Below are 23,330 nucleotides of genomic sequence, written 5' to 3'. Positions count from 1 at the left end.
GGGCGCAGAACTTGGTCGCCATCTCGCGGCCTGTTAAAATGTGATTGGATACCACGGCCGGACTAGAGGGAAACGCAAAGCGCGTCGTGCCGCCCCGTTAGCCCGGTCGCGATTTTTCTCAGGGCGAGCGCGTGAGCAGGGAACGCGGTGTTACAGCAAGGTGAGGCAGGCGCGCGTCGCAGAGCTATTTTTGGTTTGGATTAGCGTGATGCCATGAGCGAGGCCGACGCTTGGGCTAATTCGCCACCTCGCGGTGTGTTAAGGCATTGACAAAATTGAACTTCTATGGAAAACGCGCCGAATGGGATGGACGTGTAACGTGTTGCAGGTGCTAATCGCGGAGGCCACAGTAATGACGAATTACTTTACTTTTCCGCTCCCAGAGGGCAACACCGCCCCGCTGACCGGGAGAGTGGTAGATATAAAAGGCGCATTTGTAAAGCATGTAGAGTCTGTGACCGTGGCGCAGTGGAATGCGTGCCCGGCATCTGTTGTTGCGGACCGAGCGATTGTGGGTTCGATGCCCGCTGACGGAACTTTTTCTTCTTTGCTATCTGATCGGGTATATTTTTGACGTCATTTCCGTGACGGAAATACGTCACTCAAGTCTTCGTGGACCCCGGCATAAAACAATTTCGTGTTTAACAAAATTCGTGGCAGTCGATTCGTGAGGCAACAAGCTCTTTTAATGAAGCCATTCGATGATTTACTTGGAAAAGTGTTGCAGTGCTCCTTTAAGGATGGATGAGAAATTTCGAGTTTCATAAAGTTTTAAACTTCGCTGGCTTTGTCATGAAAGCTATGAAGCTTGCCAAAAAAGGGATGTTTATTTCACTGCAAGGAATCACTGGTAAGAATTTCTATAGCTTCCTCATGCGTGCCGTCTTTACCAGAAGGATGAGCTGAACAGAGCTTTCCAGCTGCGTTTGCTTACCAATAAGGTGGTGTTAGTACTCGTGAATTCATTTCCGAGTGTTGGACACTCACAGACAGTAAAGAAGCATTCAGAAGACGTGCTTTGTGATCAAGTATCTCTTTTATTATACGAGGCAGAATGAGGAAAAAAAAAGTCCAGTCATACCAGCGGATGCATCTCGAAAGAAATAATTTATGACTAGAATCACACAGCACACATTTCTCCGTTTTTTTTATCTTTACCTCTCTTCGTATGAAATTCATAAGCGGTTGACGTGATATGCCGAGCGTGATGACACGCACAATTTGATTCATTGTTCCGTCAGGTTTGGGGGTGGGGAGGGGTGAGGGGTGAGGAGGGGAAAAAGGGGGTGGGGGTGATCTTACCATAGGAACAGCACCTCGGCAACACAACCACCCTAAGTAAGTTACAGTCACCACTCTATGCCTCTGCTCAAACAATACCAGTCAGCGTTCTGACGCAATGTCAACACTGCATCATAATGGCCGTGTTCTTGCACTCTGTGAGCCACCGCCGCACACACACCAAAAAATGTGACGCCAATGTTTCATGCCGTTATCAGTGGAAAAATAATCAGCGCACGCAAGACAAAACGAAAGATAGTGGCACACAGCTTTCGCTCAATCCATCTCGAGCTGCGCTTGCGCTGTATCTCAAAAGTGTGATATGTTCAGAATGACTTTCGCTCGAAGTTGTGTTGTGTGTATGTAACAGGTGCATGTGTGTTCGTAGATTCTGCAACTACAGTACCACGAAGCGCTACGTTTATGAGCGGCAATGTTGGTGCGCTGTGTAACATACAGGCCGTCTATACCTTTCCTCATGTATCACTGCACAGGTTTCAATAAGACTGAGAGTTTCCTTTGTGATGCAATGTGAAACAATGCGAGAATTTTCGAGACTTAGATGTGTGTGCGCTTGTGCGCACTCTTCTGAATGCCTCCATCACATTTCGTAAATACAAACTTGACGCAGTGGCGTGAAAAAACACAAAAAAAAAACACGCTCGGTTAACATGTTCACAAGGGACACAATGCCCATAATACTGCAGTTTTCGTGGGATAACTGATAATTTGAAAATGGATAACACAAAGCAGGCACATTTCTTCATGATAAACATCAACTTTACATATTCAGCGTTGCTTGGGGTGAGATTTCTGCTGATGTTCTGATCTTGGACACTCTGCCCTGAGATTAAGAAACGAGAGAGCAACTCGCGCGGTAGTTTTCAAAATATATAAGTCAGTTTTCATAAGACAACACACAAACAAAGCACACAGAAGGCACAATATGTTATGTTCACCATTCCGTGTCAATTCAAGATGGTCACTTAAAGTCCAGCATATATATTCTCAGGTGAACGACCCAGCGTCAGAGCGTCGAGGTGGTGGTTTCATTTGCGATGGACCACGCACCGTCTTACGAAAATAACAAACAAACGTAAGAACAAACAAAAAACCAGATCCGCAAAGGAGAAGCAAAGAATTGTTTCATAGGCGTTAAGTTCGTCTACTAAATACTCCATGAGTTGCAAACAGCGTTCATAACGACACAAATTGATGAGACATAGTGTTTAGAGGCACGACGGCCAAGTGTCGCCAAAGGGCGCCAAGAGCGATACAACTTATGTTACAGGAAATGAGCAAACAAACAAAAAAGAATCTCTTATAAGAACCGAGCTGTGTCGTTAGCGCGCTGAGAGAAAAACTCCTCCATTTTGAAATTTCACATCACATCGAAGGTTAGGTGATGTGGCTCGAAAACAAAAGAAACGTACAAAGAACGCACGCACGCAGCTCAGGTCAAAACGAGATAGAAAGGGGAGAACATCGACAAATAAAATATATGGGCATCTATAAAGTAAAAAGATCATTTTCTTTGCCCTGGCAGTTCAATGAGAGTATGGAGACCATATGGCCCGATTAGTATGTTGATCTGTGTAAATTTACAAACGAACAGATAAAGGTACAAGTAAACAAGCAAGCGTACAAAACCATCTGCACAAAGGCGGTTGCTTAATGCTACAATGCAGTGAAAAATAGCAGCAAATACAAAAGTCTCTATGGCGCCACAAGAACAGACAGTTGTTTTTGTGTTCAACAATGTGACACCCAGCAGAAGCAAGTATTATCATATATTAACAACAAGAAATAGCCATCAGCAGTGCGCTTCTTGTAGAATGAGGCCACCTGTAACAATCTGTTAAAAAAAAAAGAAAAAAAAAGGCCGCCAAAACTTCTTCAGATCTCTACCGTCGTTACGAACAGTCGCATTGCGTAGAACATTATACTTGACTGGCTGTCAGTTAAAAAAAAAAAAGAAGTGCCGGCTTTTATCTCAAAAATTGATGATTACACAATATACGCGTGGTCGCTGAAAGGGTGTTCACATAATTTGTAGAGCGATGCAGCGAACGAAAGACCGAAGGGTGTAGCTCGACAGCCAGCCGAGACGCAGGCCGTAAACTGTTTTTTCACGCGGAATTTCTCAACGGCCAAAGTACAACGTGTGAAGCCGCGACGGGAAAATCTTCAACCCTGCTTAAAAAGCTCCATTAGACTTTCCGGTTACGGAGCGGTATCGCACCTTACCACCGTTGACTGCAACTGAGCCGTTTGATAATAATATACCGCATGGTCCAGACGGAGAGGTGTAATGAAAGCACTGTAAATACCCCATTATTTTCCGTGCTGTATGTACATGTGCCACAGCGACGTGGCGGCTTTCGCAAACATGGAATATTTTTCGGAACGAACATTTCAAGGAGGCATGTCAGATCTAGCTGAGCTGCGCCAATTCTTCCTCACTGAGGAGAAAATAGTTCCCATCAACCAGACAGGCAGTTCTTCCAATCCATAGCCACTTTAGCGGGTGTATAGCCCAGTCGGTAGGCACGAACACGCATATTGGTTAAAAATCAATAGCTTCGGCGAGCAAGTGGTCGATGCCAATTACCAATGTCAATGCATATATATCAACGGTCTACTGAAGCTCGCAGTGTTGGCTAAAAAAAGGAATTGAAGAAAAAGGGGGAAAAAAAGAACGTAATAGTTGTATGGACTGCACCATTCACTCTAGACATGCGCCTAAAGGTGCGCGTGCCTTTGTTGGAGTTGCAGTAGAATCGAAGAATGCGACAGTTTTGGGGGTGAACAAAACGCAGGATATCTTCCTTAGGCCCTGTAAATGACAGTGCGAGAAGAAACTGTTCGTTCCACGTGGCATTGAAAAGTTTTGTGAAACTGCCCAATGTTTGAAAACGACTGCTTTCATTTTTGTATAAACAAATGGCGCATGTCCTGATGCTTCTGATGCAGAGCAACGAACTCTGCACTTCCCGTTGCCGTGTACGGTTACAGTTAGTTCATATGGAGGAGTGCGAGAGCCTTTCAAGTACCTATGGCGTTTAGTTGCAATGCACATATGGCTCTCACGTGCGTCATGATAGAAAAGCTAGGTTCTAACATACCGGTACCAGTACTGCACGGCATGCTCACGCCTTCGTGACAACAACTTCATGTTTAAGGCAAACAAAGAAATGACATCCGGGGTGGTAGGCAGCCCTCCTCTCCCTTCACCCGTTTCCCGTGCTCTGACGTGTAGCAGAGGCCACCGGGGAACTAAGTGTGTCACTGCTGCGTATATGTAACCAAAATGTGCAGCCCGCAGGGTTTGATCGGCCCGCACGCACTGCACAAATGATCGTGTTTGTGTGTGTATGTGTATTCTGTGGAAAGCAAAGGTTCCCTGACTCGTTCAAGCCCCTTCACAACGTATACAATAGACAAGCACTCACGCACAAATACGCACAGTTCGCAGTTCCTTGCGCACAAGCACGCGTACTACACATGCGCACGACGGTATAACGGTCGATGGCAGCAGTGCGCAAACACGACCGCCGCCGCTTTGAAAGGTTTTCCGCGTTATGGGGACTCGTCGGTGCGGTGTGCAAGCTTACATGCGGCCACCGCTTGTGGCGCGCGGGGGCACCGCGGTACGGGGCGGAAATGAAGTGGTCGGATGCGAGAGGTCCCGAGAAGGAAATAAAACGAACGAAACAAAGGACAACGAAAACAACAGTCCCGAGCGTGCCCCGAGTGGCTCTCGGTTATTAAAATGCTCAAAGACAGTGACAGAACACATCTGTTGCTGACACAAGCCGGCGATAGGTGAGTAATGTCCGATAATGCAACCTGACGCCCTGAACATGCACAGTCGCGCTCAAGATGACTTGCAACACGGAAGCGCGTGTCCTCACGGGCTCAAAGATTACGCATGGCTTCAACTTGCTCTCATTTCAACAACTAAATTGTATTTTCTTATTTGGGATCATACGCGAGTGAAAGAACAGCGTTTAGTTGCGGAAATAAAGGCTAGAGGAAGCCATGGGTGATTTTGGAGCTCGCGAGGCCACGCGCTCCTGTGTTACAATTCATATTGAGCGCGACAGTACATTGTTCTTCGGGTTAGCAGCTAGACGAGTCATCGAACCATGGAGCTTGCTGCTTGCTTTCTTTTTCTTCAGTCTTGTAACACAGGAAATCCCAGTGCAGCAGACAGGTGTGGGACAGTACGAGATCCCGCGTGGCAAGGCCAAAAGATTCGCCAAGGAGCATCGTTTTTAAGGCGCTGGTGATGGCCCAGTAAACTGTACTGGAAGTAACGAGATTTTGTTCGGAGGTTCACTTTTAGAGCGTAGATTGTTCCGTGTTCCGTCAACAGAACTTGCGAATGCAAATTGGAATAATGAACTTATACCACGTTGCGTATCACATTTGGAGCGTGTGAGCATCCCGTTATGTATACACCTCCGTCATTCATTCAGCTGCCCAGGGAAGCCGACTAAGTCGCATCTTGGTGCCACATAGCCATCGCTCTCAACATTCACTCCGATGGTCAAACCACTTCCCATCATTGGGTGGTGCGCTCCACTGTCATTTTCATTGTAACCAAACGGGTATACAGATCAGATCATACCAAGAGATCATATCAACAGATCAGATCGTATTAACTACGAATGGTGGTTGTGGCGCTCTTTACTCAACAACTGCCGGAGCTGCTGCGCGAGCATGTAGCCGCCAGGAAAGATTCTTAATTTATCAAGCGCAGTGATCTGAGTTGCAAGCAGTGCCTTGTCATCAAGGCCTCGACGTCAACAGCGGTCCCTTGTACTGTTACTTCTTTTATTACGACGCCGCGTTCTATAGCGCCAAATATCGCTTCCTTTCTGCCACGTTTGTCGTATAGCTTCTCAACACGCGTTTACCAAAAGTAGTCATAAACATGTGCACTTTGCCTGATGGACTACGGCGCGTGCGCTGAAATATGTGAAGTTTGAGGTAACCGAATAATCTTACACCGAAACGCCACCAAATACAGAACCCTTTCTTCACGTGACATGAAAAAAAAGAAGGGGGGAGTGGGGGTCTCCATTGTAATGGCGGCTCATTCGTACGTTTTGAGAACCAACCAAAAGAGAAACACTTATCTCTGACCTGCACACGCGGAAGAATAATTACACCACTTAGTTTAAATAATCGGTACGAGATCTGCCGCTTGCTATTGGAAAGCGAAGACGTATTCTGAATAGTGTATGCCGGCCAAGTCTGCTTTTGCTCTCAGCACACGGGAAATGATACGAGTATATAGGTTTCACTGGGTGCCTCTCTTATGGCGGCGGTCCAAGTTGCGCTATCATACATCGCGATCACCTTGCCAGCTTCTGATCAACGGTAAATAAAAAAAATCAACAAAAGCAAAACAAATTCATAAACATTGCAAGAACGAAACGAGGGGGCTTTCAGAGTTTCTTTTTGCCCAAGTGTTCGCCTTTACGAGTATCGTGTTTGTTTTCGCCGGCTATTATCAATGTACAGTGTACCAGGCGTTGAATTGCCGTTGAAAAGGTGCAACGCATGCGCAGTCCCGTCCGCGGTCCCCTCCCGTTCGAAAATGTTACGCGCCGTTACAATGCGGTACAAGGCAGGCACTACTGCCTGACTGCGGCCGGCTGGCGTTGGCTGCCCTGCTGCCTGCGGTGGCGGCGCGGCGCGGTGGCGGCGCCCTGGCACCGTCAGTTGGAGCCGCCCAGGCACTCGCACTCGTTGTTGCTGAAGTAGGAGGTCTGCATCGAGTACAGCTTGTCGATGGGATTCACGGCCGACGGGGCAAACATGGCGTCCGATAGTGGAGGAGGAGGCTGTCCGCCGCCGCCGCCGCTTCCGGCGCCGATCAGGACGTCTTCGAGGCCGCTCAGGGACGTCTCGCTCTCCATCGAGATCTCCGACTTGAGGTACGTCGGGTCGACGTGCGTCGGCCCGTAATAGGAACCTTCGGCGAAATAAAGGAAAGAGTTTGGACGCAAGTTAGAAAAAGGCCGTGCCGATCGGCAGACGTTTTGTTTGCCTGGCGGGCAGAGAAGTTCAACTAAAAAAGTAAACGAAAAAATGTAATCTTACAGTAGTTGCAGCACTATCACCACGTGCGGTAAGGGTGACGACGCGGCATTTACACTCCAAGAAAAAAAAACGAGTATGTGTTACCCTTTTCAGTGACTGCCGAGTTGTCACGTATATGACTTTCTTTAAGGAGACACGTTAACACCCTTCTGGGTCCCACGACTCTCCAAAGAGAGTATACGGATCTCCAGAGAGAGTTCACGTGTCTCCTTAAAGGGAGTCATATAGGAGGCTAGTCAGGGCTCACAAAAATGAATGGAAAGAATAATTTTTTTCCCTTAGAGTGTACGAAGACGCGGACTTACACGTCGTGGCGTCGGTAAGATTCTGACATTTCTACCAAATTCAAGTTTTCCTGAATTTTAGTGATTTCCATCGTTTGGCCGCATGCTTCCGCAGCTGGTTTTACAAATATCCACTGCAAAAACAGTTGAAAACAATTTCTCTCAATTCAATGACCGCGCGGTCGTTGGACGAGCACGAACACGCACTAACGTGGGCGTATTTGCGTGATTTCGTAGTTCACCCGCCTCAACAACTACGCGGTTGCTGAAATGATAACGACCAGCTAATTAGCCCACCGATACTCCCGAACGATGTCTCATGAGTTCATAAATATCATACCTGCTGAGTTATTTGGCACACTTTTATAGCCCCCGAAGGTCGCGGGATCGAATCCCGGCCGCGGCGGCTAATATCGTCGTTTTGGGACGTTAAACCCCAAATATTATTATTATTATTATTACACTTTTGTAGCTGTATTGAAACGCGCAAACAGAGAACACAAGACATCGATTGCGCAAAACACAGCTTTCTATGTGTACCGTGTTGCACCACTTCACTGATCCCACCACAGTCAGTTATAATTGATTACAGTATCGGCGATTTTGTGTTTCAGAGTTTCTAAAGTTGTAATCAAATGCGAGATCTCGCGACTGGAAAGACTCTGATGAAAAATTTGTGTAGTATTCTATGATGCCGCGGCTTCGATTCGTTTGGAGTATCAACCGCGAGATATTATATATTTAAGGGGCCCCTAAAGAACCTCTCAAAATACAAAGAACGAACGCGGTATTCTCTCCTCACATTTCCTGTCTTTTCAGCACATTTCGTGACGCCAGCAGTCTGTTCACGTGACGTCATGAGGAAAAATGCTCTCGATTGGTTCATATACAAGAAATATCAGCTGTGAATTGTCTGTTACCGTGCTTTGCAATGCAGTCGCACGCCCTTTCTGCCATGTCTCGCATGACTATCGTGCGCGATCAACTGATTTCACTTCGTTTTGTACGGTTTCGACTGCGCAAGCGCATATGACAGCCTGTAGCCGAAAATCGCGAAATTCTGACAGGCTCTACGCTTGGTGCTGACATTGTCCTCGCGTTTTCTGAAGAAATAAGTGGCGAGGAGAAGGTATCGCATGTAGAAAGGGTAGCGAAGGCTAAAAACATTTCACCATCTCCCACTAAAAGGAACCATGTGGGGATGCGAAGCAGCGCATGGGTCGACTTAAAGTTCCGTTCATCACGGGCACCTTGCCCGATGTTAACGCGTCCTTGCATGTGGAGCACACCATGAATTCACTGTGGTTGCTGTTACTCGTCCCCAACTCTTCTTGGAGCAGGCCACGCGGGTTCATCGCGCGTCTGCAGAATCTCGATCCCCGACGCCATCACGTGATTTCTGAGAGAGTGTAAGGGGGAGCGGCCACAGCGTCTTACCCAGCCCCTTACACAGGCCCGAGCGCGCTAGCGCGTGCCAGCGCGTTCTGACTGGGATACAACGAGTTGGTTCATCGCGCGTCTGCAGAATCTCATTCGCCGACGCCATCACATGATTGCTGAGAGAGTGTAAGGGGGAGCGGCCACAGCGTCTTACCCAGCCCCTTACACAGGCCCGAACGCGCTAGCGCGTGCCAGCACACGTGGTTTTGTCTGCGTTACGCCAAGCTAGGACAGCATGCGGCAGCCCGGGCCCCTAAAGTGCTCTGCACGTATCATCATCAAGGCGCTCGAAGAACAAGACGAAGAAGACTTCTCCTTGGCGCGAGCGCGCGCTCTGCACGTATGATCATCAAGGTTGTCGAAGAACAAGACAAAGAAGACTTTTCCTTGGCGCGAGCGCGCGCTCACTATGTTACAGATGGCTATGGTAGGTTTTAGAAAGCGGAAGGTCGCCAATGGAACTACGGACAAAGCCCAGCGCAAAAGCTGCTTCGCATCTAAAAGAAACCACTCTATCGTCTTTGACCTCGGAGTGGCTTAGGGGCCCTTTCAGACTGTAATATTCATCCCTAGAGATGGTGAGTCGGTCATGTGGTGCGCTCACTACAGAAATAAATAAATAAATAAATAAATAAATAAATAAATAAATAAATAAATAAATAAATAAATATTCAATACCCAAAGAAGTGAACAGCGTATAGCAGGTCGAAATAATCTGACTACATGCGACAATGCGCTCAATTGATCGTTACGGTGCATTGCGACTCGGTCGATAAGTTTGTACGTATTCGTTGTGACTACACCAACGATGCCGTTCAGGTACGCGAATGTCTTATTTTCCATGACATCGAGTAGTGTATGCTACGATATTGGATACACATCTTTCGCGAATATGTTTTTTCAGTCACCCTAGTGGGTATTAAATGTAAGGTTTAATTTACACCTCGAACGAATAAGTTCAGTATTTTGTCGCTAGACTGATGTGAACTAGAAGAGGAAGGTTACATCTTTTTTTTTTTCCCTCCATGACAACGAAGGTCGGTTACTGAGGATATTGACTGCCGCGTTCTTATAGGTACAGGAATGTCAACCGTTACATCAAGCGTGAGATTACTATACCGTGGGAGGCACCAGGCATTGATGCTTATCCGATCTGCCAAGATTCAAGGCCAGAAAGCTTGTCAGACCATTAATCAAAGTTAGGGGGGGGGGGGCATACGCAATGAAATTCCATCGCAGTTGAAATGAGTCCTCCCGGCGTGAACACGTTAAGGTATCAAGTGAGAGGTGCATGGTTCACCGCGTAGATTGCGCAGAGGCTCTCCGATTCGAAACTGCATGCTTAGCTCGGAGACTGCCGGCAAGCCAATGCTCTTGCGGCTACCACGCTCGGTATAACTCTGAATGGGTGGGTATTGGAACTCGGGTTCCCAGGAGCGTTAGGCGTAGATTATTCTTCCTCTGCTGTACTGCGTGTAGGCGAATACACATTCCACGTCTATCTGCTTTCCTTTTTTGTTCCACATACGGACCTCCTCTGTGGTAAATAGCAAATAGCAGCCGCGGTCGTCTGAATGTTGGAAGGAAAATGGATTGGACGCGACCTTGATCTTTGACTTAGGGGTCTGGTGGGGGCACTCGCACGTCGGTGTCCGTGTTCTCAGGTGTATGTGTTTCGTCGCACTGCCGAAACGGATCTCTAGAAGCCACGTAGAAAAGAAACACGTGGTTCAGATATGCTCCGCCAGTTCCCGCAACGATCCGAGCTGCTCACAAGAAAGAGCGTCGGCTCTTTCAATGAACTCATTCAATTAATTTTCATTATTTATCCTAACAGTTGATTGACCCTTATCTTAAGCAAACTTACATTCCGATGTCATATGTATCCAATATAAGTCATAACTTGAGCCAGAACTGTTGATTTCGTACCAGTTTTATCTTTTTGAAACACGTTTTCTGAATGTTCGTAAAACCGGAAGTAAGTGCTCGACCGGAATTCGCGCTTGGAAGAGAAACAAGAGTGTCGCTCGTTGCTTGTGCCACTAAAAAATTCTCTTTGGAAAACATGAAACATGACCATTGAAGGAACACGAAAGGCGACTATCTGTAAGGCATCAGTTGTGCAACTTTTACTGAGAACAAAACTTCCTTCTGTAAGCTGGAAAACGAGAAACGAAAGGTGAAATTAGCAGCGCCGCCGAATATACGCGACCAGGTGCCATCGCATGATAGGTCAGATTTATAATTAATTGGAATACGTTATTGTACCACTAGGTAATAGAAACTGAATGAGTAGCTTTCAAGAAACAAAAGAAACAAAATCGGTCTTCCCACGATTAAAAAAAAAAACTCACCGCTCTGTCGGTGCTATTTGCTGAAGCGGGGCTCACTCTCCGTGTAGGTCTCTGACTCAAAGCAGGCGGTATGGCCCAGTAGAGAATGACCTCCGAGATCACCGACACCGCGCAGGATTTCTACGTAAGCAACCCCCGTTCGTTGCGGGTGATTTGAATTGCGGAACTATTGCAACGGCCACTAAAGTTCAGATTCTCTCTTTCGACTGTAAGCGACCTCTTAGGATAAAACAAACTTTGCAAGATTTGAGGAAGGGTAATATAACAATATCACTTGATTCAATGTTTGCCTTTAGCGTCCCTATTAAGACGCTCCTTTGACGCTTCCATGTGACGGAGCTGATTATCTCGTAAGCGGCAGTCAGCGAAGCGGCAAACAAGCGACAGGAGCCGTCATCGCGAAGAGCCACTCATTGTGTCCGAAGGTTGAACCTGACCGATTTTTGGTTGCCGCAGTGCCAAGTGACGACGTGTTCCCGCCACATAATAGCAGTGTTCTCCAGTGAGTGTTCAGTTTATGGCGTGAGTGCACGTGAGTATGTGCCATTAGGCCCCAATCTACTCGGTATATAAGGCAGTTAGCCGCAACAGTCTGTGAGCGTTTCAGGGCGGGAAAAGCAGCGCGCAGATAATGCGTGGTGGGAGTGCTCACACTGCAGCACCCGATACAGAGCAGCCTTACAAAATATGACGAGACAAATTTAATCTTGAACAATTTATTAAGAGCTTGAGAGGCTCCGTTTTTAGTCGTGACGTCTGCACCTATAAAATGCATTTCTCGCGATTTCTCGAACAAACAAAAAGAAAAAAAAAAGAACAGTACAAAAGAAAAAAAGAACTAAAGGAAAGTATAAAGGTTTAATTTCTGCTCCACAACGTGACCTGTAGCGCAAACCACAGCAAGCGTTTCTTATGGCGCGGGTGCGTGTCTAGGCGTTGCTTACCGTCGTGGTGCGTACCGTAAGGCAGCGGTTGCAGATGGTACGGAGACCCCACGGCAGACGGTTCGAGAAGGCCTAGCCTCGAGAATGGCGGAGCTGCGGAAGAGGAAACATTGACATCTATTTGACAACGAACGTCGTGAACAAGATTATGCTGGCACATCGCTTTAAAAAACAAAACAAAAATACACAGTGGATTCTAGGTGGGGGTAACTGCTTGTCCCATATTTAAAAGTAGTGAATACTGGGCGAGTTTGTAAATCCATACTCAAAATGAAGGGCGCAGGAAACATGGCGTGAGTTCGGTAGTATCATCTTCATCTACTATCAACGGTGGCTTCGCTGCAGTTGCTGTGCCTATGCGGTGCAGCCGCCGTTCTTGAACGCACATTTTAATGCCTTGTACTACATCATCTTTGCCCGTCTCATACGCCTGTGTCGTCCGCTACTTCCGCCCTTTGGCTCATTTTCTGAGAATTCTCGAGCTCCCGACACAATATATCTGCCAGTTTTATGCTCGTTTAGTGTGGACGTACTCTGCAGTTGGGGATGCGTGAACATTCGAAAACGGCTGCAAATGTGCAACAAACGGATGGGTAAAGTTCACCAGTAGTCAGAGCTGCGCCCCCTAGATCATTTCCTGTATATACGCCACTTTGCTTACCGAAATGTATCGTATGAAAAAAAAAAACTGCTCTGCCAGCCTTCTTTTGAGGAAAGGGTCAGCGCAGTGAATCATCTATGAATGACGCTCCTGTAGTCTTCGGTAAACGCACTGTCACCTACAGTCAATACCCTTTGATGAGCTATAATGTAAGCTAACCGTCGGCGTTTACGGCGTGAAGCCAATAGATATAGAAATCAGCGAAATCATAGGTGGCGTTATGAGTATAGTTTTATTATTAAAGTGTGCAGCTGTGTGCTATTCTTGTAGAAGTTTTGCGACCCTACATGAAAATTTTACGTCGTTCTATCTAGAATATTGTATTTTTCTTTCAGATTCAACCGAGTTTATCTTGGTTTGTAACATTTGTTTAATGAGAGCACATCTGCGTTTCACGTGACTGCAAGCAGGAAAATCGGAGTTGGTCTCGAGCTTGAATTCCCTCTCAGTAATATTCGTTATCACCCCTTCTTCACCCGTCGTATATGTTATACAGTCACGTTCACATGCTTAGAGCATCGTTTTCATTGTCGGGGCACTATCACACTACTACATCGTCTGACACCAGTCAACGCGTTTTTTTTTTTTTTGCAAGCAAGACCAGTCTATTCTGACAAAAAATTGTCGCTCCTTTTCATGTAAAATGACAGTGTTGTTCTACACGATATTTTTCAGAACTTAAAGATTAGCTTGAGAACGATATAGCAATGATTCTCCATTTATTAGCAGTGGAAAGCACCCGAAAATAACGCTGTCTAGGGACAAGAAGAAGAGAAACAGAGGGAAACAACCCTTTGTCAGTAATGGCCATATGGGCCAACAGATAAGGATGCCAAGGAAAGTACAATGGAAATTATTGCTGTTTAAATCGAAGCGCATGAATTGCAAGGTTATGCGAAGTGGCAATTGATCATTATATGATATCACTATGTGATTGTATACACCTGTGGAAGTATGTGTATGTGTGACACACGTGACTGAACTCAGAATCACATTTAAGTATAACGATCTAACTTACAACCTTATAGTTATAACCTTTCTCTAACTTTATAGAACGAACTTGGAAAGAAGTCTAGAGAAAGGATTCTGCACGGCTGTTCGTTAGCATGGATCGCATTCAGGGAAGTTCGCGTGCTCGGCGAATAACTCACAGCTAAGGTCGGCCGGCGATGCCGACTGGCGGCCATCGTCGCTCTTCTTGGAGTCCTTGGTGGAGGAGGCCATCTCGCTGCCCGAGCTGTCTCCCCCCGCGTTCTGCTGGCTCTGCTGCTGCTGCTGTTGCTGTTGCTGCTGCTTGCGCTGGATCTTCTTTAACTAACATAAGATAAAAAAGAGGCATTCAAATACGCGTTCTTTTATTATCAGCAGAAAAAAAATATAGAAAGCTTGCACTAAGTCGCATAAGGCTGGGTCACAGTGGAACTGATGATCTGCTAGCTAGTTCCAGCTTGGCTAAGTTGTTGCTAGGTTTCGCTAAGCGATGCTATAAGTTTGGCTAAGTGTTGCTAGGTTTTCTAAAGTACTGCCAGGTAGTGCTAGGTATTGCCAAGACTTGCTAAGTTTCGCTACTTCCCAAGTACCATTAAGCCGGTCGCGCTATAACATCGGTCGAAATCAGACCTTTTCACGCACAATCGTTTCTAAAAGCAAGCTGATGATTTCGCACACTTGAAGCAGGTAATTACGAAAACAACGATTGTACTAAGGTTTTTTTCGGCAGCAAAGCTATTTCCTTGTTTCAAGGCACTAGGGATTCTGCACGAAATAAAGATACGAGCGGGCCGTCCCTTCGAATTCACATGCACTGACAGACGAAGGGAAACGTCTTACCTTCGCTCTTTGGTTTTGAAACCACACTTGGACAATTCGCACACTGAGACCCGTTTCTTTGGCCAACGTCTCACGAACCTGCACCGAGAACGACGGAAGATTAACGCGAGCTCGTCTTCTAAGCCATACACGTAGTCGTTAAAAACACCTGGAAAATGTGGTTGAAACATAAAATGTCTATGTGTATTATGGTTGTAATTTGCAGTCTACACCACAGCGCAGCTGTCGGTGAAGAGCCACAGATTTTTCTACATCTGCGTAGGCATTGAGCGAGCACCTTGACGTAGTTAAAAGGAACTTGCACCAAAATGTAATAAAAATATATGTGTATAGATGATTTTACGTAAGACATATGGGCGCCGCCACCTCGGGCATTTAAACGAATGTTTTCTTATTTTTTCACATCGCGATGTGAGTTGATAAGGTTATCAAATGTCTAATGCACCAACACAAACGTTTTCTTGTGTATATGTTCACCGCAGCACTGTTTGTTTAGTTATTAAAGATACAAAACGGCAAGTTTAAAAGCTCCATACGCTTCGCTCTTTCCTTCGCTATGCTCCGTTCGTCGGCTTGTCTCTCCTCCTGGCCGAGTGCTCCTCCTCATCGTGCGGGGAGGAAGAGCCACGAGCGCGCGTGCCTACAAGCAGACAAACAGGTTCTTTTTGTTGCTTACATTACCAGACGCGAGTGGTGACATCAGGGCCAACGCTGGGGATACCGAAAGGCCCGGAGAGGACAGCGGATTGTTTTATTTTTATTTTTATGGCGCGCCCGTGGCTCTTGGCGCTGCCATGTTTGGCATTGCTGATCGTGACGGCATTCTGAACTCGATGCGCGCGTTTACTTGAAATGTTAACAAATTATCGGAGGTGGTTTAGTGGCCCTTTAAGTATTTTGCATTACTGCGTAAAGGCAGTGAAAACCCATCGGACGATAGATAGGCAGTAGCCGGAGACTGAATATTCCGCAGCGGAGGCCTTGTTTTCTTGTTACCAGTGCCCCTTCTTTTTCTTTCGTTTGTATGTCAGGAGAAGCAAAGAGCATCATCAATCAGTGTTGCTTTGTAATATATTAATACGATAGGCGTCGTCACGTTACTTCATAAGGTAATAGTGCTTGCCTGGGCTCTAGTTGGTTGCACATAGTGAGGAAGTTTCCTAGCGACCGCCTTGTCAGTGTGGTTGGCTGGAAACCTTCATTAATATACTTTCCGCACACGCTTTGCAGGATTTCTCTAGCCATTTGCCTGCCAGCTTGGCTCACTAGGTAGTCCATGGGGTAGGGCATCGGGCTGCTGTGCCGAAGGAATCCTGTTGAAAACCGACCGTTCCACTCACTTGTGATCGGTTCATCGGTTTTTCTTCTAATCATACTTGGGTCACTGTATAGGCTGCTGCTGCTGCACTCCTCAGGACTAGTGGCTCATTCCCACTACGGGGGATTGATCGAGATCAAAGTGGCCACAGGTGAATTCGTATCGAAATTAAATTTAACTATTGTCTACTTTCGACATGTGACAATGGGTATGTGCCGTTCTTCAGCATCGCTTTCACACAGACTTGAGTCGCTGCGTATTCTGTCGGAATACATATTTATGCACGCGCCAGCTTGAACTTCCTGTGGCAGCGCTAGATGGCGTAATGTTTCCCGAACGAAGTGTGAGGAATGATTCCGTATGAATACAGCCCTCGTACATGACGCGTCTCAACGGTGGTTATACGGCATGTTGCTGCAATGCTTGAACGCTAATTGAAATAACGTCGATATTCATGGTGAGATGGGTTCTGCATGACTTATTTTGGTTGCCAGTACCGGCGCGAATTTTAAGAAAGCTTGTACGCCGCCCTAAAGAAAACTCGAACTTGTCGTCTCGTTGTTGGTAAAGCACAGCGACTGGGGCGTATTTAATGCATGCGTGTAAAGATACGGCAGCATAAATTCTGACGTTGTTAAAAAAGTGCCACAATTTGACCATCCGCAACTTGAATATTATAGATATTTGTAAACTTGGGGCTGTTCACTCTATGCAGTGAAATAAGCAATACTGCAAGATTAATTTTCTGTCGTTTTTGCATCTGTAGCCGAGTTGGTGTACGTGAATTGAAGTGACACAATTTTATATCTCAGAAATATTGTGGTACATATGCTGTTCTCGTGAAACGTGTTTTCGTTATAGCACATAGCGCGTTTATATAGAGAGCAAAATAAAAAAAATACGAAAACAAATATGATTTGTAATCTTGACTATTCTTTTGCAACAAGTGATAAAGGGTTTAGATGAACGCTTCACTTTTTTTGCCAGCATTCGCGCACGCATTCCAGCCATATTTCAGGCGTTTAACGTGTCATTTAAAGGGACACTAAAGAGCAAAACGATTTTTCTCATATTAGTGAAGTACTCTTTCACGATACCAAAAACACCATGCTTGCTACGAGAAGCCGTTTAGTAAGCGAGAAAACGCGCAAGAACACAATGTGGGTGGTGACGCCACCTTGAAGCTTACAATCCATTCGCCGTGACATCACATGTTTTGACGGCGCCTACTAGAGACTACGTAGTTCCTAATAGGTAAAAATGAAGTACATTGTCCTCTGAGGGTGCCAAGTTGAAGGTAATGTTGTTGAGCGAATGGCGCCAGAATACGATAACTACACTTTGAAATCCGTGACATCACACGGGGACATTTCGGCGCGAAATTTAAAAATGAAACTTTGAACATGATTTTCTTCTCTATTTTCTCCTCTAACCTATGATAGCGAAATTAACGACATTAGAGTTCTCAGATCACAATTTGTCGACCTAAACCGATTCATTGTTTCTCTTTAGTGTCCCTTTAAATGTCAAACGCCTGTCGCTCTGCTGAGTACAAAGATTTACCATGCTACTCATAAAAACAAGCACAAGCTCCAGGCTTGGAAGGCGATGCTGTGCCGAATAAGAATCTCTCACTTTCTTAGATTTCATCTCTGCATGTTCTGCACTTTCTCTGCATCTGTAAGACGAGTCAGAGAACACGAAACTCATTGACCGGCGCGGCAACCGAAACGAGAGTCGCCCGAGTTTCGATCTCGTCACGTATCGTAAGTGGTCCCGCCCACATCCACCACGGCTTCACCGCAATAACGCTGGCTAGGCGCCGGAATAGACATTTCGCATAATGTACATAACGAACAAAACCGAAAAAGCGAAGGTCTGTCGACTGCAGAGCCGCGCAGTGCTTCGGCCCCAATCAAAGATAAATGGGCCCCATAAATCACCGCCGCAGGGAAACCCACGCGTGGTTCGTAGACTTCCTCTTCCACCCTTTTACACGCAGTACTTCTTGCAAGGGAGACCTACCCTCCCTCCTTCCAAACTTTTCACCGCCGACGCACACGCGCCAGCGCGCCGGCATCTGTGGCTTTTTCCTTAGCGCGTTATTTTGTTTGTCGGGCGTCCGAAGCGACGCAAGCTCTCGGGCGCGCAAGGCGCAACACGCACGCCATCGAGGAAAAAAAAAAACCGTCGCCAGGTGCGTCGAGAGGTGCCGGTGGTGGCGTCGTATACCGATCGAGCATCGAAGCGCGCACGCGGGGCGCATTTCACGCTCGGAAAAGCCCGCCGGTTTCGCCGAAAAACCTGGTCGCCTCTTCCACCCCTGGGCTTCGACGACGCTCAGAGTCTACCGAGTCGCGCGCACGCAGCAAAGAAAAAGGTAGCCGACGTCTAACGCCTTGATTCTCTACCGCGACACCTCCCTCCGCTTTTCTCTTGGCAAAACCGCGACCGAATGAACGGCCTTCCACGCGGACACCCGCGCCTTCGCCGAGGAATGCTTCCTTTCCGTGGCGGCCTTCCTCTTCGAGTCTGCTTCGCTTCTTTCTCTTCTTGTCTTTTTCGCTTCCCTCGCTCCTGTGTTCCCGGTTTTTCACGGAGCTTCGACCGCGCCGCACGCGGCTTCTCGGCGCAACCACGCCGCGTGAGCTCCATATTAATTTCGCGACATTATCCGCGGTGCCGCGGGAGAGCCGATCGCGGGAGACGCGGAGCGAGCCCGGCCCCGTGGTCGCCGCTTTATTAAATCCCGAGACAAGTGATAAATAACCGCCCCCCTGCACCTTTCTTCCCTCCTTGCCAGTGATCCCTTTTTCTTGGTTGGCTCGCTCCGCAAACCTTGTTTGTTGCCGCGTGCGCTGCGTCTCGCGCCTACTGCTCTGCCTCAGTTTTTTCTTCTCTTTTCTTTTCCCAGCCGGTCTCTTGTGTCACCGCCTTTTGGCTAAAACGCGTCGGGCGGATCCTCGCCTTCGAGGTCCAGCCGAGTTCACTCTCTGGACACTTTCCGGGCTATACGTCCGGAAGAGCTCGGCTCAACTGCGACAGGGGAGTGCTGTAGTACCCTCTACACTGTACGCCTTCTCTCCACCCCGTCTCTGTGTACACTCTGCCGCTTTACTTTCTTTTCGCGACCTGCTGTCTAGAAATCAGCTTCTTTCCCTTCCACTGTAGCCACCATTCCACATCGCTCTCCTCCGATGCCCTTGCTATTCTATAGGCGGAACGGTAGGCGCGCTGTAAACCGTTGTCGTTAGCGGAACGGCTTTCGCTATTTCTACCGCGTTCGGCACCTATTATAGGCCCATGCAATACTGCTGGCAGGCCGTGCCACTCGCCCACACCTATCAACCCTTTCATCGTAGCTATACGTCCCAGTGCCACCTTCCCACGCACTCCTCCGCCCGCTCTCGATAACGCGCGAGCCAAAACAGCGATGACAGGAAGAAAACTAAAAAAATACGCCTGATTTCACTGCAACCGTTGCCGTCGCGTGCGGGGGATTCTAACATCCTTCGGGCACTTTGGGGGTGAGAGAAAGGTGTACACGCAAGACGGGGGAACGGCGCGTGCGGGAAAAAAAGAGGGAATCGCTGCCTCCATATCGAGGCCTCAACGCGGCTCATTATTCAAAAGAATTCCGGCTGACAAAGTTTCCATATCCGTCGCGTTGCCGGCCGCCCACGTGCGCGAACGCGGCACTAACAAGGCGCGCGCTGCCACCGCGTCTTAGCGTCGCAGCATGTGCAGTTTGGCTCTCTCTCCTTTCTTCGGACGGCCTCATTGTGTCCCTTACTTTTTTTGTCACTTCCTGTTTCGGCCTCGCTCCTGTTTGTTTGTTTCTTCTTGCTTTCACTCTCTCAAATTTGCGCACCCTGCTCGCATAATGCACCGTGTGTACTGGACGCCATGTTTTCTTTGTGCATGCACTTTTTGTCCGATCGCCAAGTTAGTTTTCCTTCTATGCGCTTCCGATGAGAGTGAATGTATGCTTTCGCCATTATTATTATGGCCTGGACTGCGAGAAAAAACGAGGGCGTGGGCTTTAGCGTGCATACCGAAGCTAGCATGTGCATGCTTTGCGCTCGTGTATATATCTTTTACGCTCGTGTGTCGCGGCCTTCATCTTCTCTCTCTCTTTTTTATACGCACTTCTCTCAAGCTTGACTCGATGAACGTTCATCATACGAAGGAATGAACGTATACAGCGCGTCGTAGCAAGAAAAGATATAAACAACATCGACGAATTTTGTCCGCTGTGTTCACCCCCCGGCATGCCTCCATAGACACGTATCACATTGCCGCGGCGAAAATCAACGAGCCTGCGAAATTTTGAGGCGTGCTGGAAAACAAAAATGAAACGCAGTCCGCCCAAACTATGTGTACCGGCGCAAAGCTGTGCGTCAACAACGCCCGTGTCCGCGTTTTGCTGTGTGTATACACACGTGCCGACGAACGTTGTTTAGGCGTTAATAAAGGCGCCGGAAGGTGTTCGTGTACTTCGCGGTGTATCCCTTACTTTGGCCAAGGAACAAAATGATTGCGAACGCATACATCAAGCACGTTCTCTCTTGTGTAGCGACACAATTACCGAGCCGCGCACGCCGCCGCCGGTGCAATATTGTCTCCCCAGAATTGCCTAATGGCGTGGAAGACAGAACGCCGCACTCTCGAAAGTTAAGCGCTACGCAGATTTAGCCGAAACAAAGAGGAAAAAAAAAGTGATAGATAAACAAAGCACCCAGGAGAATATGAAGGAGAGCAATTTTAAAACGCATGAACATTCTTAAGGATCAAAGTTTCGATTTGCGTGAGATGCACGAAGGGGGCAACGGAATTTGCCCGCATGCAAGAATCGAAATTCGGCGAATGGCTTCTTTCTTTGTCACTAAGCCATTCTTCGTCAGAGTTTCATTCTCAAACGTCTGGTCACGTCTCATTATCGCGGATAACTTTGTTACTGTGGCTAACACGTGCTGCCCAGAATGCACAAACAAATCTGTACCAGCGAAGGAATAATTATCGAGTCCGCCCCTGCGGTACAGTGGTTACAGTGCTCGGCTGCCGACCCGAAAATCGCGGGTTCGATCCCGGTCGCTGTGGTTGCATTTCGATGGAGGCGAAATGCCAGAGACCCGTGTACTTTGTAATGTCAGTGCACGTTAAAGAACACCAGATGGCCGACACTTCTGAAGCCCTCTACTACGGCATGCCTCGTAATCGTACAGTTATTTTGCTACGTAAAACGCCAGGTATTATTACTCAATAATGAATTGAAAAGTTGTCTTTTCTTTTTTAGCTGTTCCCATTCCTTTTTCTGTGACCGGATGGGGAGGCCGAAAGGAAGCCTTAGTTTTTTTTTTTTCGTCTCCAAATACCTGGCCGTTGAATTTGGTCGCCCTAACAGTTTCACTTCGTTCTCACAAGTAAGTATGACTTCTGATTTTAAGCCGTCAGTATCAGCACCCTTATGATGTGTTCCTTGTCTAGTATACGTTTACTCTATGACACATGCACGTGCGTGAGAAACTGCCTACGTGTTACAGTGATGGAAATGAAATGGGCGAACTCTGTCAACTTGTTTTACGAAAGAAGTCGGCAGCCCAAACGTAGCGGAAGCTTTCTCATTCTTGCAATAGTATATTAATTATAATAAAAAAAGTTAATCAAGTACGAAGGGAAGGCAAAAAAATAAATTTATTAATTTGTACAGTGAAAATATGTGCAACTCCAAACAAAGCACATATTTACCCTTTAACATATTCTGCAGCAGCGGTCTCAAACATGCGGCCCACAGACTTTCGCTGGAGGCCCGGCCCGCGCATGACTGTCTCCGTCCCATATTTTTTCATTCTCTTAAGTATATTCATCAGCTAGGCAGACAGTGACTCGTTTCAAGCATTTTTTTTTTCGTGAGGCACCCCATGCGGTCACCGTTAGTTGAAACATATAAGCTTGAAACAAAATTTCAGAATCGGTGTCTCGATTTTAGTCAGTCTGGAAATCGGTATATTATTCATATCCTTACGCCAAACCATCTTGAGAAATTACCCATATATGAGATATGGGAAAGGCCGCGTTTCAAATGGCAACGTTCGCTAACATTTTTTTGCCCCTCGCTCTTATCTTGTGAATTGTCCCTGCCCTTGCGGGACTGTATTTCTTGACTGCGGCCCACTAGCTTAAGAGGGCTTGTTGCTGAGCTAGTTGGTTCATTACTTCAGGAAAAACTGGTATGACGCAAAGAAGACGGGGACGAAACGAAGACACGAACTGACAGACACGGGCGCCCGTGTCTCTCAATTCGTGCCTTTGCTTCGTCCCCGTTTTCCTTGCATCATGCCAGTTTTTCTTCCACTAGCTTAGGTGAGTTTGATACCCCTGATCTAAACATGATGAGTGGTTTTCAGCGCAAACGACGAATACACGGAGAAGAAGGAACACGAACACAAAATGTGTGGTTTCGTTGCTAATAAAGTTAGTTGTGACAAACAGCGCTGGTGTTCGTGTCCCTTCTTCCCTGTGTATTCGTCGTTTGCGCTGAAAACCACTCATCATGTTTAACGCAATCCAACTCGCCCAAATGTCGGTTCTTCTGCCCCTGACCTGCAGGCTAGTCCGCACTCCGCGCATTGCACGTTTGTCAGTGCATGAATAAAGTTTTTGGTTGACTCCCCCAAATGATGTTTCATTTCAACGCTTATCTTCACGAAGTCATCGACAAACGCGCCATTAGTGAACGTGACAAGCACTAAACTAACTATATATGCAGAAAGAAAGCGAATACCCCCCCCCCCCCAAAAAAAAAAAACGAAGAAAGAAAGAAAGAAAGAAAGAAAGAAAGAAAGAAAGAAAGAAAGAAAGAAAGAAAGAAAGAAAGAAAGAAAGAAAGAAAGAAAGAAAGAAAAAGACAGCAACAAGCGACTGGAAAATTCTACAAGGGACTGGGTGAAAAAAGAAGCCCAGTACGTTTATTATGAGCAGAACTGGTAACTATGACCGAAAAGCTTTGTGAGCGCTGGCCCCGAGAGATCCACCGAAAGGAAAGACAGTTACCAATGCCTGCGGTGTTGCTCTGCTTCAAGCAACATAAACAGAACTGCCCAC

At 47.0% G+C, this 23,330-nt stretch overlaps 1 protein-coding gene across 1 annotated transcript in view; it reads right to left on the bottom strand.

Moving 5' to 3' along the window:
- Positions 1–6,844: 6,844 nt before the first annotated feature.
- The window catches only part of LOC119384156 (LIM homeobox transcription factor 1-beta), a 175,838-nt gene continuing 159,352 nt past the window's right edge, over positions 6,845–23,330 (bottom strand). The window contains exons 6-9 of the mRNA XM_037652448.2: positions 14,909–14,986; positions 14,230–14,392; positions 12,418–12,510; positions 6,845–7,267 (exon numbers count right to left, since the gene is read on the bottom strand). Coding sequence (XP_037508376.2) covers positions 7,011–7,267; positions 12,418–12,510; positions 14,230–14,392; positions 14,909–14,986 — 591 coding nt within the window. The 3' untranslated portion in view covers positions 6,845–7,010. The remainder of the gene's footprint in view (positions 7,268–12,417; positions 12,511–14,229; positions 14,393–14,908; positions 14,987–23,330) is intronic.

This window comes from Rhipicephalus sanguineus, chromosome 1 (assembly GCF_013339695.2).
Source record: "Rhipicephalus sanguineus isolate Rsan-2018 chromosome 1, BIME_Rsan_1.4, whole genome shotgun sequence".
Taxonomy (NCBI): domain Eukaryota; kingdom Metazoa; phylum Arthropoda; class Arachnida; order Ixodida; family Ixodidae; genus Rhipicephalus; species Rhipicephalus sanguineus.
The sequence above is the reverse complement of the archived record's forward strand: the minus strand, read 5'-3'. Positions and strand labels throughout refer to the sequence as shown.